This window comes from Nicotiana tabacum, chromosome 19, assembly GCF_000715075.1.
Source record: "Nicotiana tabacum cultivar K326 chromosome 19, ASM71507v2, whole genome shotgun sequence".
Classification (NCBI taxonomy): Eukaryota; Viridiplantae; Streptophyta; class Magnoliopsida; order Solanales; family Solanaceae; genus Nicotiana; species Nicotiana tabacum.
In genome coordinates this window covers 122,701,459-122,729,217 of record NC_134098.1, presented here as the reverse complement: position 1 = coordinate 122,729,217, position 27,759 = coordinate 122,701,459, and the positions used below count along the sequence as shown (strand labels likewise).

General features: G+C 36.2%; 2 protein-coding genes and 1 pseudogene across 2 annotated transcripts; 1 reads left to right on the top strand and 2 right to left on the bottom strand.

Moving 5' to 3' along the window:
• Positions 1–10,249: 10,249 nt before the first annotated feature.
• LOC107822376 (uncharacterized) lies at positions 10,250–11,863 on the bottom strand (annotated as a pseudogene).
• Positions 11,864–11,926: 63 nt separating this feature from the next.
• On the bottom strand, positions 11,927–12,604 carry LOC142173700 (uncharacterized). The gene has a single exon (XM_075239324.1). It carries the CDS (start codon positions 12,602–12,604, stop codon positions 11,927–11,929), a length of 678 nt encoding a protein of 225 aa, XP_075095425.1.
• A 2,278-nt stretch (positions 12,605–14,882) lies between these two features.
• Positions 14,883–27,154, top strand: LOC107815078 (glycine-rich domain-containing protein 1-like). The gene is made up of 8 exons (XM_075238526.1): positions 14,883–15,195; positions 15,311–15,425; positions 15,716–16,099; positions 16,705–16,968; positions 25,239–25,759; positions 25,856–25,980; positions 26,198–26,358; positions 26,442–27,154. Exons 1-8 carry the CDS (start codon positions 15,020–15,022, stop codon positions 26,976–26,978), a joined length of 2,283 nt encoding a protein of 760 aa, XP_075094627.1. The 5' UTR covers positions 14,883–15,019; the 3' UTR covers positions 26,979–27,154.
• The last annotated feature ends 605 nt before the right edge of the window (positions 27,155–27,759 follow it).

The window sequence follows — 27,759 nt, the reverse complement described above, 5'->3', positions numbered from 1 at the left end:
TTAGTGCTCGTATTTGTAATGTAGTGCCCTTTAGCATAGTAAAATATAGTGCCCTTTAGCGTAGTATCATTGTAGTTAAATAAACTAACATTTAAAATAACAGACCTATTGAGTGATAAATCGGAAAAATTTTCTCATCATGAACACAAGAATTCAGGATACCTTGGTGTTACTGGGCCTCAAATATCGAGCCCGGAATCCATATGTGAATATTTAATAATTAAATCTTGTATAATTATAAAAATTAATTATATAATTTTATTATAGTAAAAAATAAGTGAGTCATAAACAAAAATATATAATAATAAAATTAACATATAAAACTAATATATAAATTAATAAAACTAACATATACAATATTAAACTAACATATAAATAATAAACTAATATTTAAAATAACAGACCTATTGAGTGATAAATCGGAAAATTTTTCTCATCATGAACACAAGAATTCAGGATACCTCGGTGCTACTGTGCCTCAAATATCGAGCCCGGAACCCATATGTGAATATTTAATAATTAAATCTTGTATAATTATGAAAATTAATTACTATTTAATTTTATTATAGTAAAAAATATATAATAATAAAACTAACATATAAAATAATAAAACTAACATATACAATATTAAACTAACATATAAATAATAAACTAACATTTAAAATAACAGACCTATTGAGTGATAAATCGGAAAATATTTTTCATCATGAACACAAGAATTCAGGATACCTTGGTGCTACTGGGCCTCAAATATCGATCCCGAAACCCATATGTGAATATTTAATAATTAAATTTTGTATAATTATGAAAATTAATTATATAATTTTATTATAGTAAAAAATAAGTGAGTAACAAACAAACATATAAAATAATAAAACTAACATGTAAAATAATAAAACTAACATATTAAAGTAAAATAATGTAATTAATATTGTTCAATTTACAGTAGCCGACATGGAGATTCCGCCTTTGCATCCCGGACCTGCCACACTAGAGCTACTGTTGCTACAGGGCGAGCATATGTTGTCCTATATATGGGAGGGACAGTTACTGGCCCAGACGTTCCGCGCCAGGAGAGTAGACGATATGTGGGACTTTCTTAGGGGCCACCCTCTCCATCTCTGTATAGTCAGACGCCTCCAGGATATGAGTTTTTATAGGATTGTGGAGATAGGCCGGCTGTAGCTGGATTGGTCGTTGATCACGGCCCTGATAGAGCGGTGGCGACCGGAGACGCACACATTCCATTTGTCCATTGTTCATTGGCGCAAATAGCAAAAGCTAAGGGAATATACTTCCATTAGCATCTACTACAACGGCGATCAACAACTTATTATCATACTTTCCATAGACATGAGTGCCGTCTATGGATATTACCGGCCCACAATGCGAAAACCATCAATTGCTGGTTTAAATGCCTAGAACACATATTTGAATATATGTTCTGGTATTTTCGGACTTCGCTCAAGCTTTCATTCAACAACAGTCCCGGGGTTAAAGTGTTGCAATGCATCCATGTACCTAGGTAGAGATGCAAAGGACTTATCCCAGTTACCATAAACAATTTCAAATGCACATTTGCGCCCGAGAAATGTCTTTCTTTTGGTAATGGTTCACCCATATTTCTGGTGGACGGATGTTATACACTCTTTGATCTTGTACCTTATGGACGCTTCAATGTGTGGAATCAAGACAAGAGAAACCAAGTCAGCATTCAAGTTAAAATGATTCCCACTGAATGTGTCCATTTCACAATTGTGGGTGCCAATGTATTTAGCCACAACCCACATATTTGTTTTCTTCTTCCTCACACGCAGCATCCAATTACAAACCGTAAATCATCTATGACAGACTACCTTGTATACATCTGGAGATGAGTCATGTACCGTGATCTCACGACACTCTTTTACGATGTACATTAGCACCGCCCTGGTTAGGCACGCTTTATCGGGAAAAGGCATGTCCTTTGACAGCACCGTTGCTCTAGATTCATCCCACATTGTTGTCCGAATTTCGTCAATATCCCTTGGGAGGGCATCCACATCCGGCATACTTGGAAAATGATCAAGCTAGGGAATCTCCCTTGAATGAAATGATACGTGGGACTCGTACACTCTTGGTCTAACGATGGGCGGAGCATGTTCCCTCGTCAAATCAGGTCCAGCATTCTCTTCCTCCTCATCATCACCCTCATCAGGGAAGGGTGTGTAATCTCCAGACTCATCGGCATTGTTGTCATGATTACTATTCTCTTCCTGACTCTGTGCATCTTCCAGATCCCGATTAAATATGTTGTCTTCGGGCAATTGAGTAAGGACGGGACCTTCAGGATGCTCGTTTTCACTGCACAACCAACAAAATAATGAGTTACTTAAATTGATAAATACTTTACATATAGCTATATCAGTTCACTTACAAATCATAATGTGTTGACATCCCATGATGGACATTATCCTGTTGGTGATAACTCCCGAATGGACCACTATGATCCAACACATCAGAACTAGGCATATTCCAACTCGGCATTGGTTCATAACTTGTAAAATTTATATCTGGCCGGTACCCCCTGTGGAATATATGAGTGTTAATACAAATTCAATACATCAAAAATAAATATCGTAACACAAAGGAAAATTTAAGTTTACTACTCGTCTTTGGATTATGTAAACTAGGAGAAAAATTATTTCCTCGCTCCTCATTCGCCCGTGGAGATAAGTTTAGATCAGGCCAAACTCTTTCAGCCGGAACCTGTTCGGCTAAAACTGCTCCAAAATAACTACCCGATGATTGATGGATATCCTTGCTTTGCGCAACCTCATTATTGCAAACGTCTTCAACTTTGACGTACATTTCCAACATTGTTTTCACAAGAAATTCCCGGTATTCATCCGAAGTCCTCAAAAAATCTCTCAAAGTTTCATCGTCCTTGATGTTAAACTCAGCATAACAAGCAACCCCTTGCGGAGTGACAGAATACAGATATCTTCTGGTTACTTTAAGGTTCGTCGAGCGTTTTCTCACACTCATTTTTTTTTTACACAACAACGATACCAATGTATGTGTCACGACCTAAAATCCATTAGAGGTCGTGATGGCGCCGGACACCGCTATTAGGCAAGGTAAAAATAAATACTTAATTTGGTTCTAATTTTAAATATTTTTGAAATCATATTTTCTTCAATTAAATAGTAAAATATGGAATTTACAGAATAAATAATAATATTTTTAACAATTTCAATACTGGACAACTAATAACCACCCCAAAACTCGGTGTCACAAGTGCATGAGCCTCAACTAGGAACGTAAATTAAAACACAACATCCGTCCGAAATACAAATTTGGACAGGGGAAATATAAATACTCTGAAGGAGACTCTGCTGGCTGCGGATCGTAACGTGAAATGCAGCTCACCTAAGTCCCCGTAATAACCGTGCCTCTGCGCCCACAAGGCCACTAGACATATATGCACCTGCACAAAATGTGCAGCAAGTGTAGTATGAGTACGTAAATCAATGCGTACCCAGTAAGTATCCCGCCTAACCTCGAAGAAGTAGTGACGAGGGATCGACTTCGACACTTATTATGGGCGATAAATAAAATATCAATGATATGATTAGGCATGGATTACGTAGAATGATTGTAAGCTTAATGTCATGAAATAAGTAAACAATTCTTTTGTTCATAAGAAATTTTCAAATTTATTTTCCATTATTTAACAATTTATCTCAGGCCAAGGAGGCAATATCATTTATTGCAAATTCCAAAGCAATCAAGTTCAATCATGCGCAAATCATGCCGAGGTCGTACTACCCGATCCAACATAAATATTTAAACTGTGCAGTGCCGAGGGTCGAACGACACGAACCATAGATGCAATTATTTAATCTGTCGAGGCGTTCAGCCCGCCCCACAAAAGAGAAAATACACATTAAACAACCAAATTCAAGATTTATTATGGAAAATTATTCCAAAATTTTTAATTCTCATTTAACGGTCAAGTACATGAAGTTTAACCTTTTTAAAGTTCCTTTACCAAGTTTCGATATGATTTAAGCAATTTAAATTAACAAGTAGGATGCAAGCATCGCAATTATAAAATGATCTGGGTCCTAGACTACCCGGACATAAACATATTAGTAGCTACGTACGGACTCTCATCACCTCGTGCGTATGTAGCCCCCACAAATAGAAGCACATATTGAATTATTTCACCTATGGGGTTAATTCCCTCTTACAAGGTTAGAAAGGAGACTTACCTCGCTCCGAAGTTCCACAGCCGGCTCCCAAGCCTTTCCAACAACTCAAACCGATACCCAACGCTCCAAAACTAGTCAATAAATGTGCAAACCCATAAAAATATACTCTAATACTCACAACAATTCGATTTAAACAAATTCCCAACTCCGCTCGAAAAGTCAATAAAATCACTCTCATCCCCACGTGCCTGAATTTCAAAATTTCTCGAGGATAAACATTACCCATAACCCCACGAACTCAAATATATAATTTATTCTCAATTTCATACCCAAATTCGTGGTCAAAATCCAAAATACCAATTCTAGGGTTTCTACCAAAAATTCCATAATTTTTCCAAATTTTCCTCCTTAAATCCACATATAAACTTTACATTTAGCTCACAACAAGTAAGAAACTACTTACCTTGTGTTACATGATGAAGACTCCTCAAAATCGCCCAAGAACCGAGCTCCAAAAATCCCAAATGAAAATGAAAAAATGACCAAGTTCGATCCCTTATGTTCTGCCCAGTTTCCGCTTATGCGGATTGCTTGACCGAATTTGCGGTCCCGTTTCTGCGGATCTCCAATCGCTTCTGCGATCCAGGGCTTCCAGCCCATTTCCGCATATGCGGTCTCCCATGCGCAGATGTGCATCTGCATCTGCGGATATGCTTCCGCACCTGCGCCCCTAGGCTTTCTCTCAATCTCGTACCTGCGACGCACCTCCGCATCTGCGACCTCGCAGTTGCGGACAACCTTTCGCACCCGCAGTCACTGCCCAGCTTCGCCCAAACCACACCTGCGACCCTTTCCTCGCTTCTGCGGTCACGCACCTGCGGTCAAACTTGCGCAGGTGCGATTATACCAGAACTGGTGCACTTCAGCCATTCCTTAAGTCTAAAACTTGCTCCGTTAACCATCCGGGACCCACCCGGACCCCCCGGAACCTTAACCAAATATACCAACATGTCCCATAACACATTACGAACTTAGTCGAGCCTTTAAATTACATCAAACAATGCTTAAAACACGAATCACCCTCCAATTCAAACTTAATGAACTTTAAAACTTCAAACTTCTACCTTCGATGCCGAAACCTACCAAATCACGTCCGATTAAACTCAATTTTTGCACACAAGTCATAATTGATATCACGGACCTATTCCAACTTCCGAAATTAGAATCCGACCCCAATATCAAAAAATTCACCCCAACCAAACTTCTCAAAAACCTTCAAATTTCAAACTTTCGCCAAATGACCCCGAAATTTCAAATGTACATCCGGACGTGCTTCCAATACCAGAATCACCATATGGAGCTATTTCCAGACTCAGAATTCCAAATGGACATTGATAGCATTGAGATTCACTTCAACCCAAATTTATGAAATCCTTCCAAAAATGCCAACTTCCACAATAGGCACCGAAATACTCCCGGGTCATCCAAAACCTGATCTGAACATACGCCAAGTCCAAAATCATCATACGAACCTGTTGGAACCTTCAAATCCCGATTTCGACGCTGTTTACTCAAAAATTACACCTTAGTAAATTCTTCCAACTTAAAGCTTCCGAAACGAGAAGTTTCTTTCTAAACCAACTCCGGATTTTTCGAAATTCAATTCCGACCACACGTACAAGTCATAATACCTGAAGTGAAACTTCTCAGGGCCTCAAATCGCTGAACGACGTGCTAGGGATCAAAACGATCGGTCGGGTCGTTACAGTATCGTACTCCATTATAAGTGACAACTTAACATGACACTGTGGAGATATACTATAGGTTACTGAGTTATTCGCAACCACAACCTCACCCCCCCAATATAATGAATCCCTTATTCTTCGTTCTTCAGACATTACGACAAAATGCAAAATAACTTAACGAAGAAATATTTTAGAAAACTTGAGACTATTTGTAAATGAATTTTTAGAAAATCTTCAACCTCTTTAAATAAGGCAAAAACCAATTCGGGGTTACAATTTTGGTAGGTATAGCGCTTTAAATAAGGGCATTATACCCAGTTGAATTATTATTATGTCAGTTAAGCCCAGAATAATTATTGGTGGGCTCACATAATATGTATAGCGCGGTAAGGAAAGGCGTTATATATATAGCGCCTTTTAAAAGGGTGCTATACCTTAACGGGCAAACGACCGTTAAGGTATAGCGCCCTTTAAAAGGGCGTTATACATATTTTGGTCTCTATATTTTTTTTCACATATTTTAGTTCTTTGAGTTCAAAAGAATCACATTTTGGTTCCGGACTCCTTACATTAGGATTGTGGATAATTTGGTAAATACCGAATTACCGTACCAAAATCAAAAATTTTGGTATTTAGAATTTGATATTTTGGTATTCGGTATGGTATTTGGTTTCTGTTTTAAAAAGAAATTGGTATTAGGTATGGTATTTGGTATTTTAAAATAAAATACCGAAATACCGATATCATACCGAAATATAAATTACATTACACAATAGATATATTATTAATTATAATATAAATATAAAAAATCTAAAATTTTACTTTCCTTTATTGTCTAAGTTCATCAATTAACTCTAAGCAAGTAACATGACATTTTTATTGATCAAATTTATTCTTTTATGTACATTTTTGTCTCTCTAGGTTGATATTTGCTAATTTTGGACAACTTTTATCAACTAACATTTTTAGTTTTGTACTTTTGAGTACTTTAATAAAGAATATTACAATCTATGACTCTATGCACTAATTAATATTCAAATCGAATAAACCGAAGTTACTGAACCGAATAAACCGAAATCGAAAGGAGAAAAACTGAACCATACCGAATTTAATTAGGTACGGTATTGGTATAATATTTTAAGAAATCAAATATCAAAAATACTGAACCGAAATATCTAAATACCGTACTGTACCGACCGACGAACACCCCTAACTTACGTACATACGCTCCTCTTGTTCTGATTGTGGAGGATTTTGCTTTTAAACCACCTTTTTAAGCTTCACCCAAACATCCTCTTTATCTTAATATATCTAGCATACCTAATTTTCTAGTTCTAGTAAAAAACAATCAATTTTTTTGTATGCAAATGATTAAGCGAAAATCTTACGTATTAAATGTTATTTCCCTCGCCAAAGAAACAAACATCAATTATTCGATAATTATTTTCCTCTTTCTTTGCTAAACGTAGATAAGATTAGGAATGACGATATTCGGGAGAAGGTGCACGTGGTACCTATTGATGACAAGATGCGGGAAGCGAGGCTTAGATGGTTCGGACATGTTCAGAGGAGAAGCCCAGATGCTCCGGTACGGAGGTGTGAGCGGCTGGTTGTGGAGGGCACGAGAAGAGGTAGAGGGCGGCCTAAGAAGTATTGGGGAGAGGTGATCAGGCAAGATATGGCGAGGCTCCAGATTTTCGAGGATATGATACTTGATAGGAAGATGTGGAGGTCGAGTATTAGGGTTGTAGGTTAGGAGGTAGTTGAGTCGTGCCTTACTTCATACCATTGTGGGACTAGCCATGTAGGGTTTTTGTCTAAGATAGCTAGTGGCAATGTCGTGTCTTACTATTTCGCTTTTCAATGCAGGTCCTATTTACTAGTTATCGCTTTTGCTTTGTATCTTTCTTCTGGATTTCATGGTGTTTCTACTTTTCTTATGATTGCTGTGGTGATATTAATATTGTCTCCCTTTGATTTGCATCTTTCTTTTGGATTTCATGGTGTTCCTATTTTTCCTATGATTGATGTGGTGTTACTAACATTGTTCCTTTTGTCCTTTTGTCTTTTTGTTTTCTTGAGCCGAGGGTCTTTCGGAAACAACCTCTCTACTCTTTCAGGGTAGGGGTAAGGTCTGCGTACACACTACCATCCCCAGACCCCATTAATGAAATTTTACCGAGTTGTTGTTGTTGATGTTGTTTTCTTTGCTAAACGTGCATAAGTTGCTACTATTAAGGAATTATGCCATGCTAAATAGTACTAAAGCTAAGTAAGAAACTACAAGCCACCGTTGAAATTTCCAATTTTCTTTTCTGTCTCCTTCTTTCTTCTTTCTTTTCTGTTCACTATCAAGGAAAGATGACTGTGGAATATTAGGGCTTCAGCTCCACGAGCTCCCTCTCATCAGAGACGAACCCAGTATTTGAGTATGATGGGGGCGCCATTATCATTAGAGTGTATTACCCAAAATTTTATTAGCCAGTAAAAGAATACATTTAAACTCTAGGATAGACCAGTAAATAAGTAGCATATTCCACTATATAATATAAACTTACTAAGCAAAAAACTACAATAAAGTAAAAAGAGCTTACGCTTTGATTTCATCAGACTCCCCAATTGACCCGCGAACACAAGCTCCAACTTCATCATACTCCCAAATTGACCTACGAGCACAAATTTTAAAATAAGTATTCCAAAAAAAATATTATTGCACATCCTTGCGCACACATGAACTAAACTGGAATAAACTTTAAAATGTAAAACAAACTTAGTGGCCTTAGTGGCCTTAATAGCAATTCGCGACATACAAACAATAATCTACTATTGTCCCAAAAAGAGAACTAAAGAAGGCACAACTTAAATCAAAATACAAACTTCAAACTCATCTCTCCAGGATCGGGATTGAGTAATTTCTCATCAAACTCATCTATAAGATGAGAGGAATTGTTTCTAAGAGTAGAACTTGGTTGAGAAGAATTAAACTTTGTCAAAAATACGTCCATCTCAATTCATAAGAACAAGAATTTCCTACAAAAAACGAGTCCAATAAATTTAAGAGTCTATCAAGAATACAAACAAACACAATATAAATAGAGCAATCACACCCCTTTAATCAAGAATAAAACAAATACAACTTATTGAATACTAATACTATAACTCTACAAAAGGACCACTTGATATCTTCACTAACATTTACTTATAAATTCTAGCTATGTTGCATAATCTAAGTATATTTTAATACTTGATATTTTCACTAACCTTTAAATATAGTGTTCGTTGCTAGCACAGTATAATTGAAATTGCTTCTCAAAATACTTAATTGACTTCTTTTTGTATATCAAGAATCAGAAACTTAAACATAAATTGAAAAATATGGAGACAGTCATTCTTAAACAACCATTCTTAAATAATTTGGAGCGTCTGAAAAATAGAAAGAGAAGCCATTCTTAAAGTTAAATAGCAAAAAATTAAGAGACCACTAAATTTTAGAGAAAATAGAAGCTCAACCTAAACAAAATCATTTGAATAATAGATTTGGGGTTCACCAAGAATACCTTTACTAGAGATTCTTGAATCCAAAATTTTAAACCAATTGCTGCTCATTACATGATAAATCTGCACTATATATATCTTTATGAATATGTGAGTGTGTTCTTGAGTGTTTGATCAAGTTTTATAGCTTTTGTATCTTGGTTGTTGTTTATTGACTTGATTTTAGTATTGTATTTATTTAGATAAAGATTTAAACAAAAGCAGATGTCATCTGTTGTGAGCCCATATTGATATTCAGAGGCGGACCCAGGATTTGAGTATGACGGGGGCACCATTATCATTAGAGTGTATTACCCAAAACTTTATTAGCTAGTAAAAGAATACATATAAACTCTAGGATAGACCAGTAAATAAGTAGCATATTCCACTATATAATATAAACTTGCTAAGCAAAAAACTACAATAAAGTAAAAAGAGCTTACGCTTTGATTTCATCATACTCCCCAATTGACTCGCGAACACAAGCTCCAACTTCATCATACTCCCAAATTGACCTACGAACACAAATTTTAAAATAAGTATTCCAAAAAAAAAATTATTGCACATCCTTGCGCACACACGAACTAAACTGGAATAAACTTTAAAATATAAAACAAGCTTAGTGGCCTTAATAGCAATTCGCGACACATAAATAATAATCTACTATTGTCCCAAAAAGAGAACTAAAGAAGGCACAACTTAAATCAAAATACAAACTTCAATATTATAGAATATCTTTAATTGATAATAATATTACAAAAGTACATCATCCACTTATACTTGAACTCGACACGTTCTCATACTCTGAAAACGGTCAATCATAGCATCATTGCTTACATTTGCAAATATTTCTTTTTCAAAGTAACAAACTAAACAATCATTTAAAAATGCATCACCAATACTACTACGCAATTCATCTTTGATGTACTTCATGGATGAGAATGCTCTTTCTACCGTTGCAGTCGCGACAGATAAAATTAGAGTTAACTTTACAAGTAGATAAACAAGTGAATATGCCTCCACAAGATTTGCTTTAACCAACACTTTTGCCAAATCACCAATTCCTTTCAAATCCGAGAATCTAGGGTAACCATGTTTCATGTGCAATATAAAAGTGTCAAGTTGGTGACTAAGATCTCGAAGCTTCAATTCACCAAACTCATTTGGATAATACTTGGCCAATGTCATTATTCTTTCCTTATCAAAATTAGCAAACGAATTAGCTGGATTCAAGCTAGCCATACCAAGAAGCAAGTTACCATTAACAACATCAAAATGATTGTTAAGCTCCTGAAGTTGCAAATCAATTAATGTGTAAAAAAGCTCAACACGTAAGTGATATGAGTAAGTAACACTAGAAGGCCTACGCTTCGACTTTCCAGGAATATAGAATTCTTCCATATTGGGCACCAAAATATCATGTTTAGCACAAAACAAAGAGACTTCATCCATTAATGATTTCCATCCTTCATTTCTCATTTATTGTAACCTATCCTTTGTAAGGTTAAGAAATATCATGGCATTGACAATATCTTGCTCTTTCTTCTGTAAAGCTTTACTCAGCTCGTTCGACATCAACAATACCTTTAACATCAAGTGAAGCATGAACACAAATTTAAATGAATTGATTTTACTCAAAAAGGCTTCTGCTTGCAATCTATCATTAGCCTCAGAACCTTCATATTCAATCACCCCAAGCACATGAACAATAGATGCAAACAAAACAACAAAGTTATCTAATGTTTTACAATGTGATCCCCAACGAGTGTCACCTGGCCTTTGAAGCCCTCGTTCTTGATTTAATCCTTTCCCACTTTGAACTTCACCACTCTCTAGCAACTGCTCCAATAATTCTGCTTGATGGTCCCGAAGTTTATCTCTACGTTTAAAGGATATTCCAATCACATTCAACACATTAGCAACTATAGCAAAGAAAGTTTCCACCTCCTTATGTTTTTTAGCAACTGCTACAACCGTCAACTGTAATTGATGAGCAAAACAATGAAACCAATGCGCCGAAGGAGTTTCTTGCAAAATTAAAGATTTAAGACCATTCATTTTTCCTTGCATATTACTAGCTCCATCATATCCTTGTCCACGTATTTTGGATGGACTTAATGAGTATTTCATAAGCAAAGAAAGTATTGCTTCCTTCAATGATTTTGCAGAGGTATCACCAACACGAACAAGACCAATAAATGACTCGTTCACTTAGCCTTTTTTGTCAACATACCGCAAAGCAAGGGCCATTTGTTCATGGTATGAAATATCCTTGGACTCGTCAACTAATATCCCGAAATAATTTCCATCTAAATCATTGATTATAGCTTTCACGGTTTCTTGTGCACAAGCACTCACAATGTCCTTTTGAATTTTTGGCGAAGTCATCATATCATTTTTTGGAGCATGTTTCAATATGAATCTATCCACTTGAGGGAGCCTCTTTGCAAGCTATTCCAAAAGCCCTAGAAAAAGGCCTTTGTTTTTTGAAGAATCACTTTCATCGTGACCTCTAAAAGACAATTCAAAGTACAAGAGGAACCTTGCAACATCGATTGATGCATTTAAACGAATTCGGTGCTCATTTCTTTGTTTCTCAGATTGCTTATCAAAAGCAACTTGAATTGATTGGGATTGATTTGATAAGTCTAACATCTTGTTGAAATACTTGTGGTGGAGGCTATTTACTTGACCAACATGTAAAGCAAGTCTTTCCGAAGCTTTATTCCAAGCCTTAAAGCCCGTTTTTGTGAAAGAGTCACCCGTGCTTCCATGAACATTATCATTTTTGAATAAATAACAACATAAATAAAATGCGACATCTTTCTTCACACTATATTCCAACCATCTAGAATACGAATTTTTAAACCAACCTGGACTAAATTTATGCATTTTATTCCTGAATAAAGTTTTAGGAAACTTATAATCAACCGGTTTGCAAGGTCCATTTTGAATGTAGTGTCTTCTTACTTCATCCCGTATTCTAGGACTATATTTATCAATGGGTACTCTCTCTCCAGGATCGGGATTGAGTAATTTCTCATCAAACTCATCTATAAGATGAGAGGAATTGTTTCTAAGAGTAGAACTTGATTGAGAAGAATTAAACTTCGTCAAAAATACGTCCATCTCAATTCATAAGAACAAGAACTTCCTACAAAAAACGAGTCCAATAAATTTAAGAGTCTATCAAGAATACAAACAAATACAATATAAATAGAGCAATCACACCCCTTTTATCAAGAATAAAACAAATACAACTTATTGAATACTAATACTACAACTCTACAAAAGGACCACTTGATATCTTCACTAACATTTACTTGTAAATTCTAGCTATGTTGCATAATTTAATTATATTTTATGAGAGGAATTGAGATTGAGGAAGAAGGGTTCTCTATTTTGAAGTGAGAAGTGACGGCCTAAGAGATGAGTTAACGGGAGGCGAGCTTTGATTTTTGATTGAGGAAGAACCGAAGAAGTGAAGAACTGGAGAAGGGTTTAGTCTTTAAGGAATTGACATTTGGGGCTTTTGATTGGGGTATTGACTATTATCTATAACTATTAAAAATTTAAAATATAATTGAATTGAGAAAGGGTGAAATAAAAAAATTATAAATTAGTGAACTGTTGGCTAGTGACTAATAAATAGTACTATTGCACTAGTATATAATTCCAGTTATAAGAAGTAAAAGAAACTTAAAAAAAGAAAGTAAAAGGCTGGTTTCGAACCCGCATCGTATGACAAGAAGCAGAGCTTATGCTTAGAGGCAGACCATTGCTCCAGGTGTAATTTCGTTAATGAGGGGGCCAAGAAAAATATTTAAGGGGTCCCCAAAGTATATACAGCTATACATAGAATATATATACATGGTTTTTGTTGAAATTAACGGGTTCACGTGACCCCTCAAGGACTGGTGTAGGTCCGCCTCTGCCTCTCATCATTGGTTGTCACTACCAAGTTCAACTACTATTCCTATCGTTTTCTTTCTATCATTTTCCTTCCTTTTAGTTTGCATTAGTGGAAAATCAAAAATTGTGGACGTGTCAAATCTTGGAGGCTTATTGTTTGTTTGGCCAAGCTTTTCCAAGGTCAAAAATATTTTTTTTTAATTTTTTTTTAAAGTTAAAGTCTTTGGCCAAGTTTTTAGATGAAAAAATACTTTTGAGTAGAAGTAGTACCAATTTTGGAGAAGCAAAAAAAATTAATTTTTTCCTATAAGCACTTTTGAAATACTTTTTGCTGCAAATATTAATTGCTGCGTAGAAATACTTTTCAAATTAATTAGTCAAACATAAACTGATTTTAGAAGTTTGGCCAAACAAGCTACCGTTTTGTTTCAATAAAATCCAGCTAAGCCAAACTCACTGGATGCGAAATTTTTTACTTCCAATTTAACAAAAGTAGATAAAACCGAATTTAGAAAAGAGTTTAATTTGAAGATATCATAAATTGGGAGGATGTCAACATAATAAAGCATCCAAAAAGGCCATTAGGCAATATTACAAATTAAGTTATGTAGTACTAAATCAAAAGAACAGTAGATCGCACCTGAAAAGTACAAAGCTTACGTTCCACGTGTCTACTTTTCTCATGTCCCCATAGACTAAAAACATACTTTGACACCAGGGTTGTTCATAAAAACCCGATTTTAATTCAACCGATCAAAAAATTTGATACTTTTTAGGTTTAGTTTGATTTTGATTTTGAATTTTAAAAAGCGATCAAATTTAATTTAGTTTTGATTTTAATAAAAAAATAATCGAAAAAACCGAACCAAACCGACTATAGAAGTAGCTGTTTTCATGTATTATATCAGTTTTGGCCTGAAATATACATACATACATATATATATATATATATATATATATATATATATATATATATATATATAAAGTTTCTAAAATTTTATGGTACATATTAGTCGTTTATATTTTTAGTTTAGTTTTTTGCTATTATAATAATCTAATTCTTTGCATTTACATTCTAGTTTGATTGGTAATTTTCTTTTGCTAAGTATAATAAAAATTTATTTCATGTTAAAATAATCAATTTTTAATTGAGTACTTAAATTATTCATCACTAGTTGATTCAATTATTATCAATATATCTTGATAAATGATAGATTTCTCAAAGAGCAATTGGTTTGATAGGGTTACATTGAAAATATAATCTGCAGAATATGTGTTTGGTAGTGTATGTCTTATATTTAAGAAAAAAACTGATAAATAACAAAAAAAATCGAAAAACCGACAAAAATCAAATCGATAAAAAATCGACTTAATTGGTTTGGTTTGGTTTCAATATTTGAAGAACCCACTTATTTAGTTTGATTTCATTTTAATAAAAAACCGATCCAAACGGAATGAACCCCTAATTTAACGTCTTTCCATTTGTATATTTGAGGATCAACAAGAGCCTTGTCCTTCTTCAGCTAAAAGAACATGCCTTTTTAAGAAAAATCCCGTCCGCTCCTAAACTTTCTTGTATTACATGTTTCAAGTTACTATTTGGGTGCAGTGCAGAGTCTTGAAAATACAAGAATGTCAACTTGGGATGATGGTTCCATGAGAAGCCTAAGTAAGATATCTGAGGAAGAAACTGTGCGGTTAAGTGTTGATCTTGTTGCTGCTTCCAGACGAAATCTTGGGTTCTTGAGACTTGTATCTGAGTCTCATTGGCTTCACGAGAAACCCACCATTCTTGAATCTATTAGAAGGTTATTACATTAATTACTTCCTTATGCTTAATGCTCTGTAATTTCATATGGATGCTGGTCTCTTGTTCATGTGAGTGATATTGGAAATCTTAGTGAGTTTTGTTCTTATTTGCAGGTATGATAAGTTATGGATGCCATTGATTTCTGATCTTGCTAATGGGTCAACACCTCCAATGATTCTCCCTCCTCTTGATATTGAATGGGTTTGGTACTGTCACACCTTAAATTCGGTAAGATATACTATTACAGTGAAAATAGTACTACTCTTTTACTTGATTCTCAGAAAATATTGGACAAAAAAAAGTGTTATATTTATACATTAAAGTTAGTTCTACCATATGAAGTTTGAGCTTCTAGTTTAGGAAAGAGTAAAGTTACATACACGTAAGCTCTTCCTTGCACTTCCTCTTAGTATTTTCTCTTAAATTAAACTGAAAGTAGAGCTTCAAAATGCACTACTAAAACTGTGTATTAATAGTTCTAATTAATGCTAAAGCATATTTGGATATTTTAATTTCAGGTCAGTTACAGGCAATATTGTGAATCAAGGTTCTGTAAACTCATTGGAAAAGCAACTATAGTTAATGAAGAAAATGAAGAGTATGCATTAAACAGATGCAAAGAAATTTGGGTTCAAAGATACCCAACTGAGCCTTTTGAAAATGAATCTGACTCCAATTTACAGAACTTTGTCTCCATTCTTCACGAAGATCTTCTAAATGAAGTATCCAAACAGAGACATTTATACACCAAATTTTCTGAGCCCTGCTATTCAGAGATTGTTTATCTGATAGCAGCTCGACAACGGTATAAGGGCTTTCTGTATATGATGCATAGATTTGCAGATAGTTGCTCTATTTTAGTCCCTACTTCAGATATTCTTCTTATGTGGCTAACTCATCAAGTAAGTGTCTTTCTTTGAAATTTACATATTAAAGTTTTTGTCTACTGGTTCACTTCTTTGTTCTATAGAGAAATCTTTAATTTCCTTATCCATTTACTTTTGGTGAAGCAGTTAGGACTTTGAGCATGGCTTCTTAAGATAAGTTAAATAATTCATAATCGATTAATAAACTTTGGGTTAATTGTTATTCTCAGAAAATACTTTATTGAGTCACTATCTAAAAAAAAGGCCAAAAAGATCATTAATTTATTACATAGATCAGATCCTTTAGGCATCAACTTGCTCAATTTTCATTGGCCATCACACATTGCTAGAAAAAGATTTCTGATTTTAATATTGCTCTGAGAATAAAATACTTAATACTACTTATTCAATTAGATAGTACAGTGTCAAATTATTCAGCTTTTAGGTAGTATGGTGTCGAGATTTCTGTAGTGTTTGTCATAACCTTGATGTCATAATCCACGTGGATCTTGTACTATTTGTTTACTTAAATATTAATTTGAATGTATGATTTCATCAAGTTGAGATATGTTTATTGTCTAATGACTGTGGTGTATTGATGCTTATGCAATTTTTTCGGTTTTTATGAATTGATTAATCAGAGTTATCCTAGTGCGTACGCATTGGACACAAAGGGGTTGGAGGAGGAAATGAGAAAAGTAGCAGGACCATGGGAGGTTGTGAAGGAAGAAGGAATTGAGAACACAAAGAAAGTATGGGAAAGAATATATGATCAGCCATATGAGAAAGCTGGTGGTTTGTCCATTGGAAATGCTGTTGAGGTCAAGACACCTATCCACTGGGAAATCACAGATACTGATGCCAATGCAAAATACTCATCCATGTTACCGCGATTCTTGCTTGAGGTGAGTTGGATCTTTTGCTTTCACGCTTTGTAATTTCCCACTTGACAATATTAAAATGAAGACATGTTAGAATGCAGTCACGGGAGTGTAGGGTATCCTAATATTGACTGTTTGATTGGTCTGTGCTAGCTTTTATCATTTCTTCCTCTTTTCAATAGTTGCAGTTGTAATAAAAAACTGAAGGAGGACTTATAAAGGTATATTAGTTTATGTCCAAGTTGGTACCCTATCATCATCTTATTAGGTCACATTTAATTATTGATGTTTCTTTTTTGGATCACTCTTACTTTTCCTTTCTTTTCTCTACTTCTGCCATTTATTTTATTTTTTCATGCTTTTCGTTGGGGGGTTATCTTTACGTACACATCAGTAGATAGGTCTTTATTCTATCCATGCCTTCTTATCATTTGTCAAGTTTATACAATGATAGTGGTTATCCTAGATAAAGTTATATAAAGGGGTAAAGATGAATTTTCAGAAGTATGTTAGAGGAAGGTGCTAAAGCAATTAGTTAGCTGCACTTACGTTAGAGTGAGAAGTAAAAGTTGTAAGATATATATTAACAAAAAGCAACAGTCTTTTACGGCTTTCCTTGGCTTAGTAGTTGCATATCAAAGCAATGTTTGCAGATGCTTGTCATATGAACTGAAACTCTTCCAAAAATAGGAAAAGCAGTTGGAGGTTTTGTTGAGGTTTTTGTTATTTAAGATGAAATAGTCTTAAAATGAGAGTGAATGGGAAATGGAAGGAAAAATAAAATTTTTGAGTAAAATTTTAAGTTTCCCCCTCTTGACAATGAGACATTGTCCCATATTGAAAGAGGAAAAGATTTTTGGTGGGTATATATATAATTGCTCTTCTTGTAGCTCTTAAAGAGTTAAGAAGAAAGCAAGTCTCGCGTCGTCGTCGCTCGCTCGGCTCGGCTCGGCTTCGGATATTTTTTGGACCAAATTTATTTGTTAATAGTAAATATTAACGTAAGATTATCCGCATTTGTAACGGATATGTTCCAATCCGTGTATTGACCACCAGCTGCAATAGCAGCCGCCTAATGCTCTTCCCACCATGGCCAAGTGCTTGCTCCACAAACAAGCTAGTGCATGCTCCACCATGGAGGGTGGAGGGTCGTTCATCTTCAAAGCTGACTGCTATAAATATGTGCAGCAGCTGTTGAAGAAAGACACAACAAAACTGAAAACGCTCAACTTGGCTATACATTGCACTCCTTCCTCTCAGCATTTCCATACGATTTTCTGAGTTTCTACTCCTTTGTTCTGCATTGTTTTAACTTCAAACAAAGCAACTGTAAGTGTGATTTGCTACCGAACTTTGTGTTCGCTGAAACACTGGGGTTTGAAGTACCGCTACACTAGTGTGTGAGTCGTTCTATCCTGGGAGGAAATAATCCATAACCTTGGGTACTAGGAGGAGATTAAATTCTTTAAGGAAACACTGTGAATTCAGTGGGCTCGAATAAATTACTGTTTCATTACGATAACTTATATTTCCCAGAATTATTATTTACAAATACAGCAATATTGGCGGGACTAACAATCTTAAGGAATTTAATATTTATTTCTGTATTTGTGTTATTCTTATTATTCTGCAAACTAAAACCTTTGTGGTTTTGTGTACTCCCGTTTTGGAGAGTAAAGCCTTCGTGGCGTTTTGTTGGAGATTAAAATCTACGTGATTTTTACTCCAGTTTGAAAACGTTTATTAAACGTTTGTTTGTGTCATTCTTTTACAGAAAAAATGACAACTGAAAGCGAAAACCAAGCTGTTCCGACGGTGACTGCCAACGCATCGACAAGCCGAACACCGCGTTAGCACCGGCAGAAAAACCCGAAAAATTTTCCGGGATTGATTTCAAAGGCTGGCAGCAGAAAATGTTCTTCTACTTAACTACGTTATGTCTACAGAAGTTCATCAAGGAAGATGTTCCTGATCTGCCAGATAAAACTCCAGCGAATGAACGCTTTGTCGTGATTGAAGCGCGGAAGCATTCTGATTTTTTATGCAAGAATTATATTCTTAGTGGACTGGATGATAATCTGTATAATGTATACAGTGGCGTGGAGACGTCAAAAGAATTGTGAAATGCGCTTGAAAAGAAATATAAAACTGAAGATGCCGGGATGAAGAAATTCGTTGCCGCAAAATTTTTAGACTACAAAATGGTAGATAGCAAGTCTGTTATTACCCAAGTCCAGGAATTACAAGTGATTATTCATGATCTACTTGCTGAATGTCTTGTCATCAATGAAGCATTTCAAGTAGCAACAATGATTGAGAAGTTGCCTCCGTTGTGGAAGGACTTCAAAAATTATTTGAAACACAAACGAAAGGAAATGTCCCTTGAAGATCTCATTGTTCGGTTGAAAATCGAAGAGGACAATAAAGCTGCTGAAAGGAGAGGCCGTGAAAATTCAACAATAATGGGAGCAAATATTGTTGAAGATAACAAAAAGAGTAAGAAGGCTTCTGTTCCGAAATACAACCCAAGCAAGAAGCGGTTCAGTGGAAACTGTTACAACTGTGAGAAAATCGGACACAAATCTACGGAGTGTCGTGCTCCGAAGAAAGACAAGAAAAGGGGTCAAGCAAACATGGTAGTAAAACATGATGATGTTGATAACTTGTGTGCCATGTTTTCTGAATGTAACTTGGTGGGAAATCCTAAACAGTGGTGGTTTGATTCTGGAGCCACTCGCCATATTTGTGCAGTTAGAGAAGCTTTTGCTACTTATGCTCCTGCTGGACCCGGAGAGACAGTTTATATGGGAAATGCTTCAACAACAAAAGTTGAAGGATATGGGAAGATATTTCTGAAAATGACTTCTGGCAAGGTCATGACTTTGAACAATGTCCTTCATGTTCCCGAAATGAGAAAGAATTTAGTCTCTACTGGACTTCTTGTTAAGCACGGTTTTAAGTGCGTTTTTGTGTCCGACAAGGTTGTCATAAGTAAGAATAAAATATTTGTAGGAAAAGGTTACCTCACCGAGGGCCTTTTCAATCTAAATGTAATGGTTGTGGAAAACAATAATAATATTTCAGCTTCTTCTTACTTACTTGAGTCAAATGATTTATGGCATGTACGTTTGGGTCATGTCAATTATAAAACCTTGCGGAAAATGATTAACTTGGAAGTACTGCCTAAGTTTGAATGCGAAAAATCAAAATGTCAAACATGTGTGGAATCTAAGTATGTTAAACATCCTTATAAGTCAGTTGAAAGGAATTCAAATCCTTTAGACTTAATTCACACAGATATTTGTGACATGAAGTCAATACCATCTCGCGGTGGAAAGAAGTATTTCATAGCTTTTATTGACGATGGTACTCGATATTGCTATGTTTACTTACTGAATAGTAAAGATGAAGCAATAGACGCATTCAGGCAATACAAAAATGAAGTTGAAACGCAACTTAACAAGAAAGTAAAAATGATAAGAAGTGATAGGGGTGGTGAATATGAATCTCCTTTTGAAGAAATATGTTTAGAATATGGAATTATTCATCAAACAACAGCCCCTTACACGCCCCAATCTAATGGGATTGCGGAAAGAAAGAATCGCACATTAAAGGAGATGATGAACGCGTTGTTGATAAGTTCTGGTTTGCCACAGAACTTGTGGGGGAAGCCATTCTTACGGCTAATCGAATATTAAATCGAGTGCCCCATAGCAAAACACAATCCATTCCATATGAAAAATGGAAAGGAAGGAAGCCCAACTTGAATTATTTTAAAGTGTGGGGGTGTTTGGCAAAAGTGTAAGTTCCTAAACCCAAAAGGGTAAAGATAGGACCGAAAACCGTTGATTGTGTTTTCATAGGATATGCGACAAATAGTAAAGCATATCGATTTCTGGTTCATAAATCAGAAAATCCCGACATTCATAATAATACGGTTATAGAATCAGATAATGTTGAGCTCTTTGAAAATATATATCCGTATAAAAAGGAATGTGAGTCGTTTGGTGAAGGATCTAAACGACCTCGGAAAGAAATAAAAGAAAGTATATGTAATCAGGAGGATCCAAGACGTAGTAAACGTCAAAGAACGTCTACTTAATTTGGACCAGATTTTGTGACTTTCTTATTGGAGAATGAGCCTCAAACATTTAAAGAAGCTATGACTTCTTCCGAATCATTGTTTTGGAAAGAGGCAGTCAATAGTGAAATAGAATCCATATTGAACAACCATACATGAGAATTGGTTGATCTTCCCCCTGGAAATAAACCTTTGGGTTCTAAATGGATTTTTAAGAGAAAAATCAAAGATGATGGCACTATTGATAAATTCAAGGCAAAACTCGTAGTCAAAGGGTATAGACAACGAGAAGGTCTAGACTACTTTGATACATACTCTCCAGTTACAAGAATTACGTCCATACGGATGTTAGTAGCATTAGCTGCAGTGTATAGTCTTGAAATTCATCAAATGGATGTTAAGACGGCCTTCTTAAATGGAGAGTTGGAGGAAGAAATTTACATGGAACAACCTGAAGGGTTTGTGGTTCCAGGTAAAGAAAAGAAGGTATGTAGACTTGTTAAGTCTCTTTACGGACTAAAACAAACACCCAAACAATGGCATGCGAAATTTGACCTAACAATGTTGTCAAATGGTTTTAAGATAAATGAATGTGATAAATGTGTGTACATTAAAAATGTTCCAAATCACATAGTCATTGTTTGCCTATATGTGGATGATATGCTGATAATGAGTAATGACATTGCCAACATAAATGCTACTAAGCGTATGCTCAATAGCAAGTTTGATATGAAAGACTTGGGAGTTGCTGATTTAATTCTGGGAATTAAGATCCATAAGACTCCTCAAGGTCTGGCATTGTCACAATCTCATTATATTAAGACAGTACTTGAAAAATTCAAGCACTTGAGCTTTAAAGTTGCAAAGACTCCAATTGACGTGAATCTTGCATTAGCAAAGAATAAAGGCCAAAGCATATCACAATTGGATTATGCTCGTGTGTTGGGATGCTTAATATATATCATGAATTGTACACGACCAGATATAGCTTGTGCTATAAGTAAACTGAGTCGATATATGAGCAATCCAGGCCAATCTCATTGGATGGCAATGAAACGAGTTTTGGGATATTTAGAACATACCCAGAACTTTGACTTGCACTACAGTAAATTCCCTGCGGTGATTGAGGGATACTGTGATGCAAATTGGATCACCGGTTCAACTGATTCTAAGTCCACGAGTGGATATGTATTCACTATTGGTGGAGGAGCGGTATCTTGGAAGTCGTCCAAACAAACATGTATTGCCCGCTCTACAATGGAGGCTGAATTCATAGCCTTAGATAAAGCCGGTGAAGAAGTTGAATGGCTCCGGAATTTCTTGGAAGACATTCCATTTTGGCCCAAACCGTTGGCACCAATATGCATACATTGTGATAGTCAAGCGGCAATTGGAAGGGTTGGGAGCGTTATGTATAACGGTAAATCTCGTCATATACGACGAAGACATAAAACCGTTAGGCAATTACTCTCTAGAGGAATTATCACGATTGACTATGTAAAGTCAAGTGATAATGTGTCGGATCCACTTACAAAAGGCCTAACTAGAGAGGTAGTTAAAAAATCATCAAGAGGAATGGGGCTATGGCCGAGAACAAGTCATTGTGGCGGTAACTCTATCTTGAAGACTGGAGATCCCAAGATCTAGGCTCAAGGAGATCAAACAAAGTCATTAATGACGGTTCAACATTGTCAAATAAAATTTTAGTCCGTTCTCGTGATGAGACAATGTTCAGTACCAAGGATAAAGCATTAAGGCTTTTTAATGATTTCTAAATTTGATACGGGGTATATCAAATAGTGTATCTACAGGATGACACGTTTAGGAATCACCTATGTAAGTGTGAAGTGTTAGCCGCTTCAAGGAGAATTTTGTAAGGCCAGTTCTCTACGCACTTATGAAACCAGGCGGTGTTCATGGCTGAAACGAACACAACAATGAGAACCAAAGACGGTTAAGGGTTGATTGTGTGACTTATGTTTGTCTAGGTATACACCAAAGATCGACGGTTCAAAGATATCAAATCTACCGATTGACCGAGTATATCCGACATAAGTTCACTACGGAAAGTTCAAAGGGAAACCTACTTATCCAGATGCGATTAATCCTTGCTTGCAAATCACACAGTTTTTCCATGCATACTTCCGTGATATAGCCATTCCCCATTCATGTGGGGGATTGTTGAGGTTTTTGTTATTTAAGATGAAATAGTCTTAAAATGAGGGTGAATGGGAAATGGAGGAAAAATAAAATTTTTGAGTAAAATTTTAAGTTTCCCCTCTTGACAATGAGACATTGTCCCATATTGGAAGAGGAAAAGATTTTTGGTGGGTATATATATAATTGCTCTTCTTGTAACTCTTAAAGAGTTAAGAAGAAAGCAAGTCTCGCGCCGTCGTCGTCGTCGCTCGCTCTGCTCGGCTTCGTATTTGGATTTGGATTTGGTCAAATGATCGATCGATTGATTAATTTTTTGGACCAAATTTATTTGTTAATAGTAAATATTAACGTAAGATTATCCGCATTTGTAACGGATATGTTCCAATCCGTGTATTGACCACCAGCTGCAATAGCAGCCGCCTAATGCTCTTCCCACCATGGCCAAGTGCTTGCTCCACAAACAAGCTAGTGCATGCTCCACCATGGAGGGTGGAGGGTCGTTCATCTTCAAAGCTGACTGCTATAAATATGTGCAGCAGCTGTTGAAGAAAGATACACCAAACTGAAAACGCTCAACTTTGGCTATACATTGCACTCCTTCCTCTCAGCATTTCCATACGATTTTCTGAGTTTCTACTCCTTTGTTCTGCATTATTTTAACTTCAAACAAAGCAACTGTAAGTGTGATTTGCTACCGAACTTTGTGTTCGCTGAAACACTGGGGTTTGAAGTACCGCTACACCAGTGTGTGAGTCGTTCTATCCTGGGAGGAAATAATCCATAACCTTGGGTACTAGGAGGGGATTAAATTCCTTAAGGAAACACTGTGAATTCAGTGGGCTCGAATTAATTACTGTTTCATTACGATAACTTATATTTCCCAAAATTATTATTTACAAATACAGCAATATTGGCGGGACTAACAGGTTTTCCTTAAGTCGCTTCTCTCTGTAATTTTTCAAAATGTTAGATAAATTAAATCTCTGTCGTAATGCTGGATATTTTGGAAAACTTTGGGTGAATCTGGTGCGTATTATGGTGTCAATCAACTGGCACCTAGAGCCAAATCATGCAAGGAATTCATAATTGAGGGATTCATGCTTCGGAACTAGTATTTTCCCTCCCTTAGTGTTATGTATGGTTAACTGGAACTAGCAGAAACAAAAGTAAGTGTGAGGGATTCATGCTTCGGAATCAAAATGCATGTTGACATGTCTCGTATGAATATATCACATAAGATCCTTTTGTTATATAACATGATTTATGACCAGTTTAGTATATGATCCTGTGAATCCCGTTTTTACTAAAATAACAAACTTTTGTTGTACTTTCTAGAGCTAAATTTGCTGCCTGTAAATCAGCAAAATACATACTCCCGTATGTATGATTATAAAACTTATTGCCTTTTCCTTTGCTCTTTAGGCTATTGTGAGTTAGATTAAAATCATTGATGTAATGAAGAAGGCAATACACTGGTTATGCTAGTTGATGACATAATCAGAAATAAGCTTTTCTTATAAATGATCAATCCACCAAGAACTGCAGCATATAGTTGGCTTTTCTCAAGCATAGTTACTCAGAGGTCTGACCACGGGGCAGACCAGTTCAATGAAGCAATTGTACTGTTTGATATTTTTCTTTATCACTGTCACACCGAGAGAGACTAGGTTCCATGGATAGAGTTTTTCTTCGGTAATAGAATTTGTTCCTAGATTTCTGATGTATTGACTTGAATGATAAAAATTGAGCGTACTTTCTCAAAGGAATTAACCTTATTTCCTGATTAAAACTATATGACATCATAACTTAATTAGTTACCTGTCGAATGATATGGAGGTTGAGCTCAAACATAGTTTTCAGAAGCCCATTTTAGTTGGTTAATTCCATAACAACAGCGTCTCAGGTTTATCTGACTATAGTTTTTTTTCCCTTTCTATTCTTTTCTTTTTCTTTTTCTTTTCTTTGGGTAGGGGAGGGGAATAGCATTGCACTGTTGCAGTGCTATCAGGAAGGGATGATTAAAAGGCTGGTTGTGCTATGATTTGCATTACAGGTTTGCTTAACAGTGAAGCTAAAATCAAAGATGAAACCTTTGAGCTGCGATGCATCAAAGGAGTTCTTACGTCTTCAGATGGTCAGATGTCACAGAGAGCTCAAAATAGATAAACCACTCTGCAACTTTACGTCTCAAAGGTGGCGAAAAGCTTTGCATCTCTATTGTGAGTTTGGAACGAAAGGAATGGTTCTTGAGGCTCGCCGACGTGGTGGTCGCTGCATTAAAGGAAGTAGCCTGAGAGAGAGTGTCATATTCCTTTGGAATGATTTGCTACGTGCACCTTCACTTGCTTTGTCAAAAGAAATTGACCAAACAGTCAGGGTAGCTACCTCAATAACTCCTCCTGTCCAAGCATCCTACTTGTTGAAATGTGTGCCCGATCGCGTTTCAGATGATTCAGGTGCCATGATATCTGATGTTATTCTGAAAATGAATCATTATCGTCCCCAAGAAGGTCGATGGTTATCTCGCACTGTTCTGGATCATGCAGGCAGGGAATGCTTTGTGATTCGACTTAGGTAGAGAACACGAGGACACATTTATTTTGACTAAGTGATCGTATGCATCCTTGTGTTTAATTTTCTGATCTCGTGTTTTGTTTGTCAATAAGCTAGAGTTGGAGGTGGCTTTTGGAGGAGAGGAGCTGAAACTCCGTCAGCTGTAAAATGGGAGGACCGCATTATAGAAATACGTGAAGGTCATTGGTCGTATGTTGCTGGTTCCATAGGTAGAGCGCCTGGTATGTAATATTTCCTCTGTCCCCCTATGTGCCTGTATCTGTTCTTCTGGTCCAACCTTCATTTCAACGATCAAGAAAAGAAAATTAAAAAGATTTACATTTGATCTGTTAGTAACCAACTCATAGGAGAGCATGTTGGTTTTCAGTGGATGCTTCCCATTCTAGATTTCCTGCCTAATTTGTGGTGTCATTTGCTTGTGTTTCTCATCTAGTACAGAGAAAGTGGTAGGTACTGCAAAACCAAAAGATCCACCAGAAGGATGGCATTCTCTGTGGTACCTTTCAACTGGAGATGAGCTACTAGTACGCTCGGAATCCTCAACATCCAGTTCAGGCTTAAGTTTCAGCCTCATAAACCAGCAATCAACTGATTCAGTGGTACAGTATATTTAAACTTTGATTTGATTGCAGCAACAACTTGCTAAAGAGTATTGATCATCTTAAGAACACAATCCCTGCAGGTAAAGTTATTGGAAGGGCGGCAAATGCAGTATGAAGTCAATAAATCTGGCTCGACTGAAGAGACAGAAAATGTGCCAAAAGAAAAGCTAAAGCAAGTTGAAGACAAAGATGAAGACGGATTCATAACGGTGGTTAGGTTCTCAGAGGATAATCCGGTTGGAAAAGCTACAGCACTGCTTAACTGGAAATTATTGGTGGTGGAGTTTTTACCTGAAGAAGATGCTGTATTCATACTTCTTCTTTGCATGTCAATTGTCAGAAGCATATCAGAAATGAAGAAGCAAGATGTAGGAAGCCTGTTGGTTAGAAGAAGAATAAAAGAAGCAAAAATTGGTGATAGAGATTGGGGTTCAGTGATTCTCCACCCATCTTCATATTCTCCGTCGATCTGCTCACCTTACCTTCAGCCTTGGTATTGGAACGCAAAAGCAGTGATGGGATCACAAGATAATATCCCAAGACTACCAGCTCCAGCATTGACTTATACGCAGGCTGAAGGTGGAGACAGGTTGTACAAACATGGCATAATCGATTAGAACGAATCGCCATTTTCCAATAACATGGAGCTGAAAAAGATTTTCAAGCACAGGTTCTGAAACAGCTATTTATATATATGTATTCCATCCAAATGTCATTTTGTCACCTCTTATAAACATATTTCACCTGCTCATCATAGCAGAGTTACTAATTTAATGGATAACAAGCATCATCACATCTCTGGTATACCAGTGATTTCAGGAGTCTTAGTTGGGTATATGCACATTAGGCAGGTCACCTTAAGATCTTGATGGTGGAAGTCACACTTGTACAGAAGACGCGGTCTTGGATATAATACAAGATTGGTTGGTCGGCCAAAACTAATTGCAATTCGCTAGCCAAAAAGTATAAAATATATCCGATATTTATATTATACGCTTATATTTATTTTGGGAGCGGGTACAGATATACATTTTTCAGTGAATTTTATTAGGTGCTTTTTATAGGGTTCTGTAACAGCTCAGCCCATTAGTGATATTGTTCGCTTTGGGCCCCTTAGGGCAGCGAGGTTTGCTCCACCACCGTTCAAGATTGCACGCGGAGTGGCTTTGATACCATATGTAACAGCCCAACCCACTAGTAGTATTGTCCGCTTTGGGCCTAGGCCCATACGACTTTAAAACGCATCACTAGGATCAAATGTCTGTTTACTTATATACCTAGCATATCTCCCGTGTTTTATAGATGTGGGATTCGCCAAGGGTGTCACAGATTCTGGGGGAAGACCGAGCCCCCTTCTATGTGGATGTTTCTTTAATCTCTATATCAATGTTTGGTCCT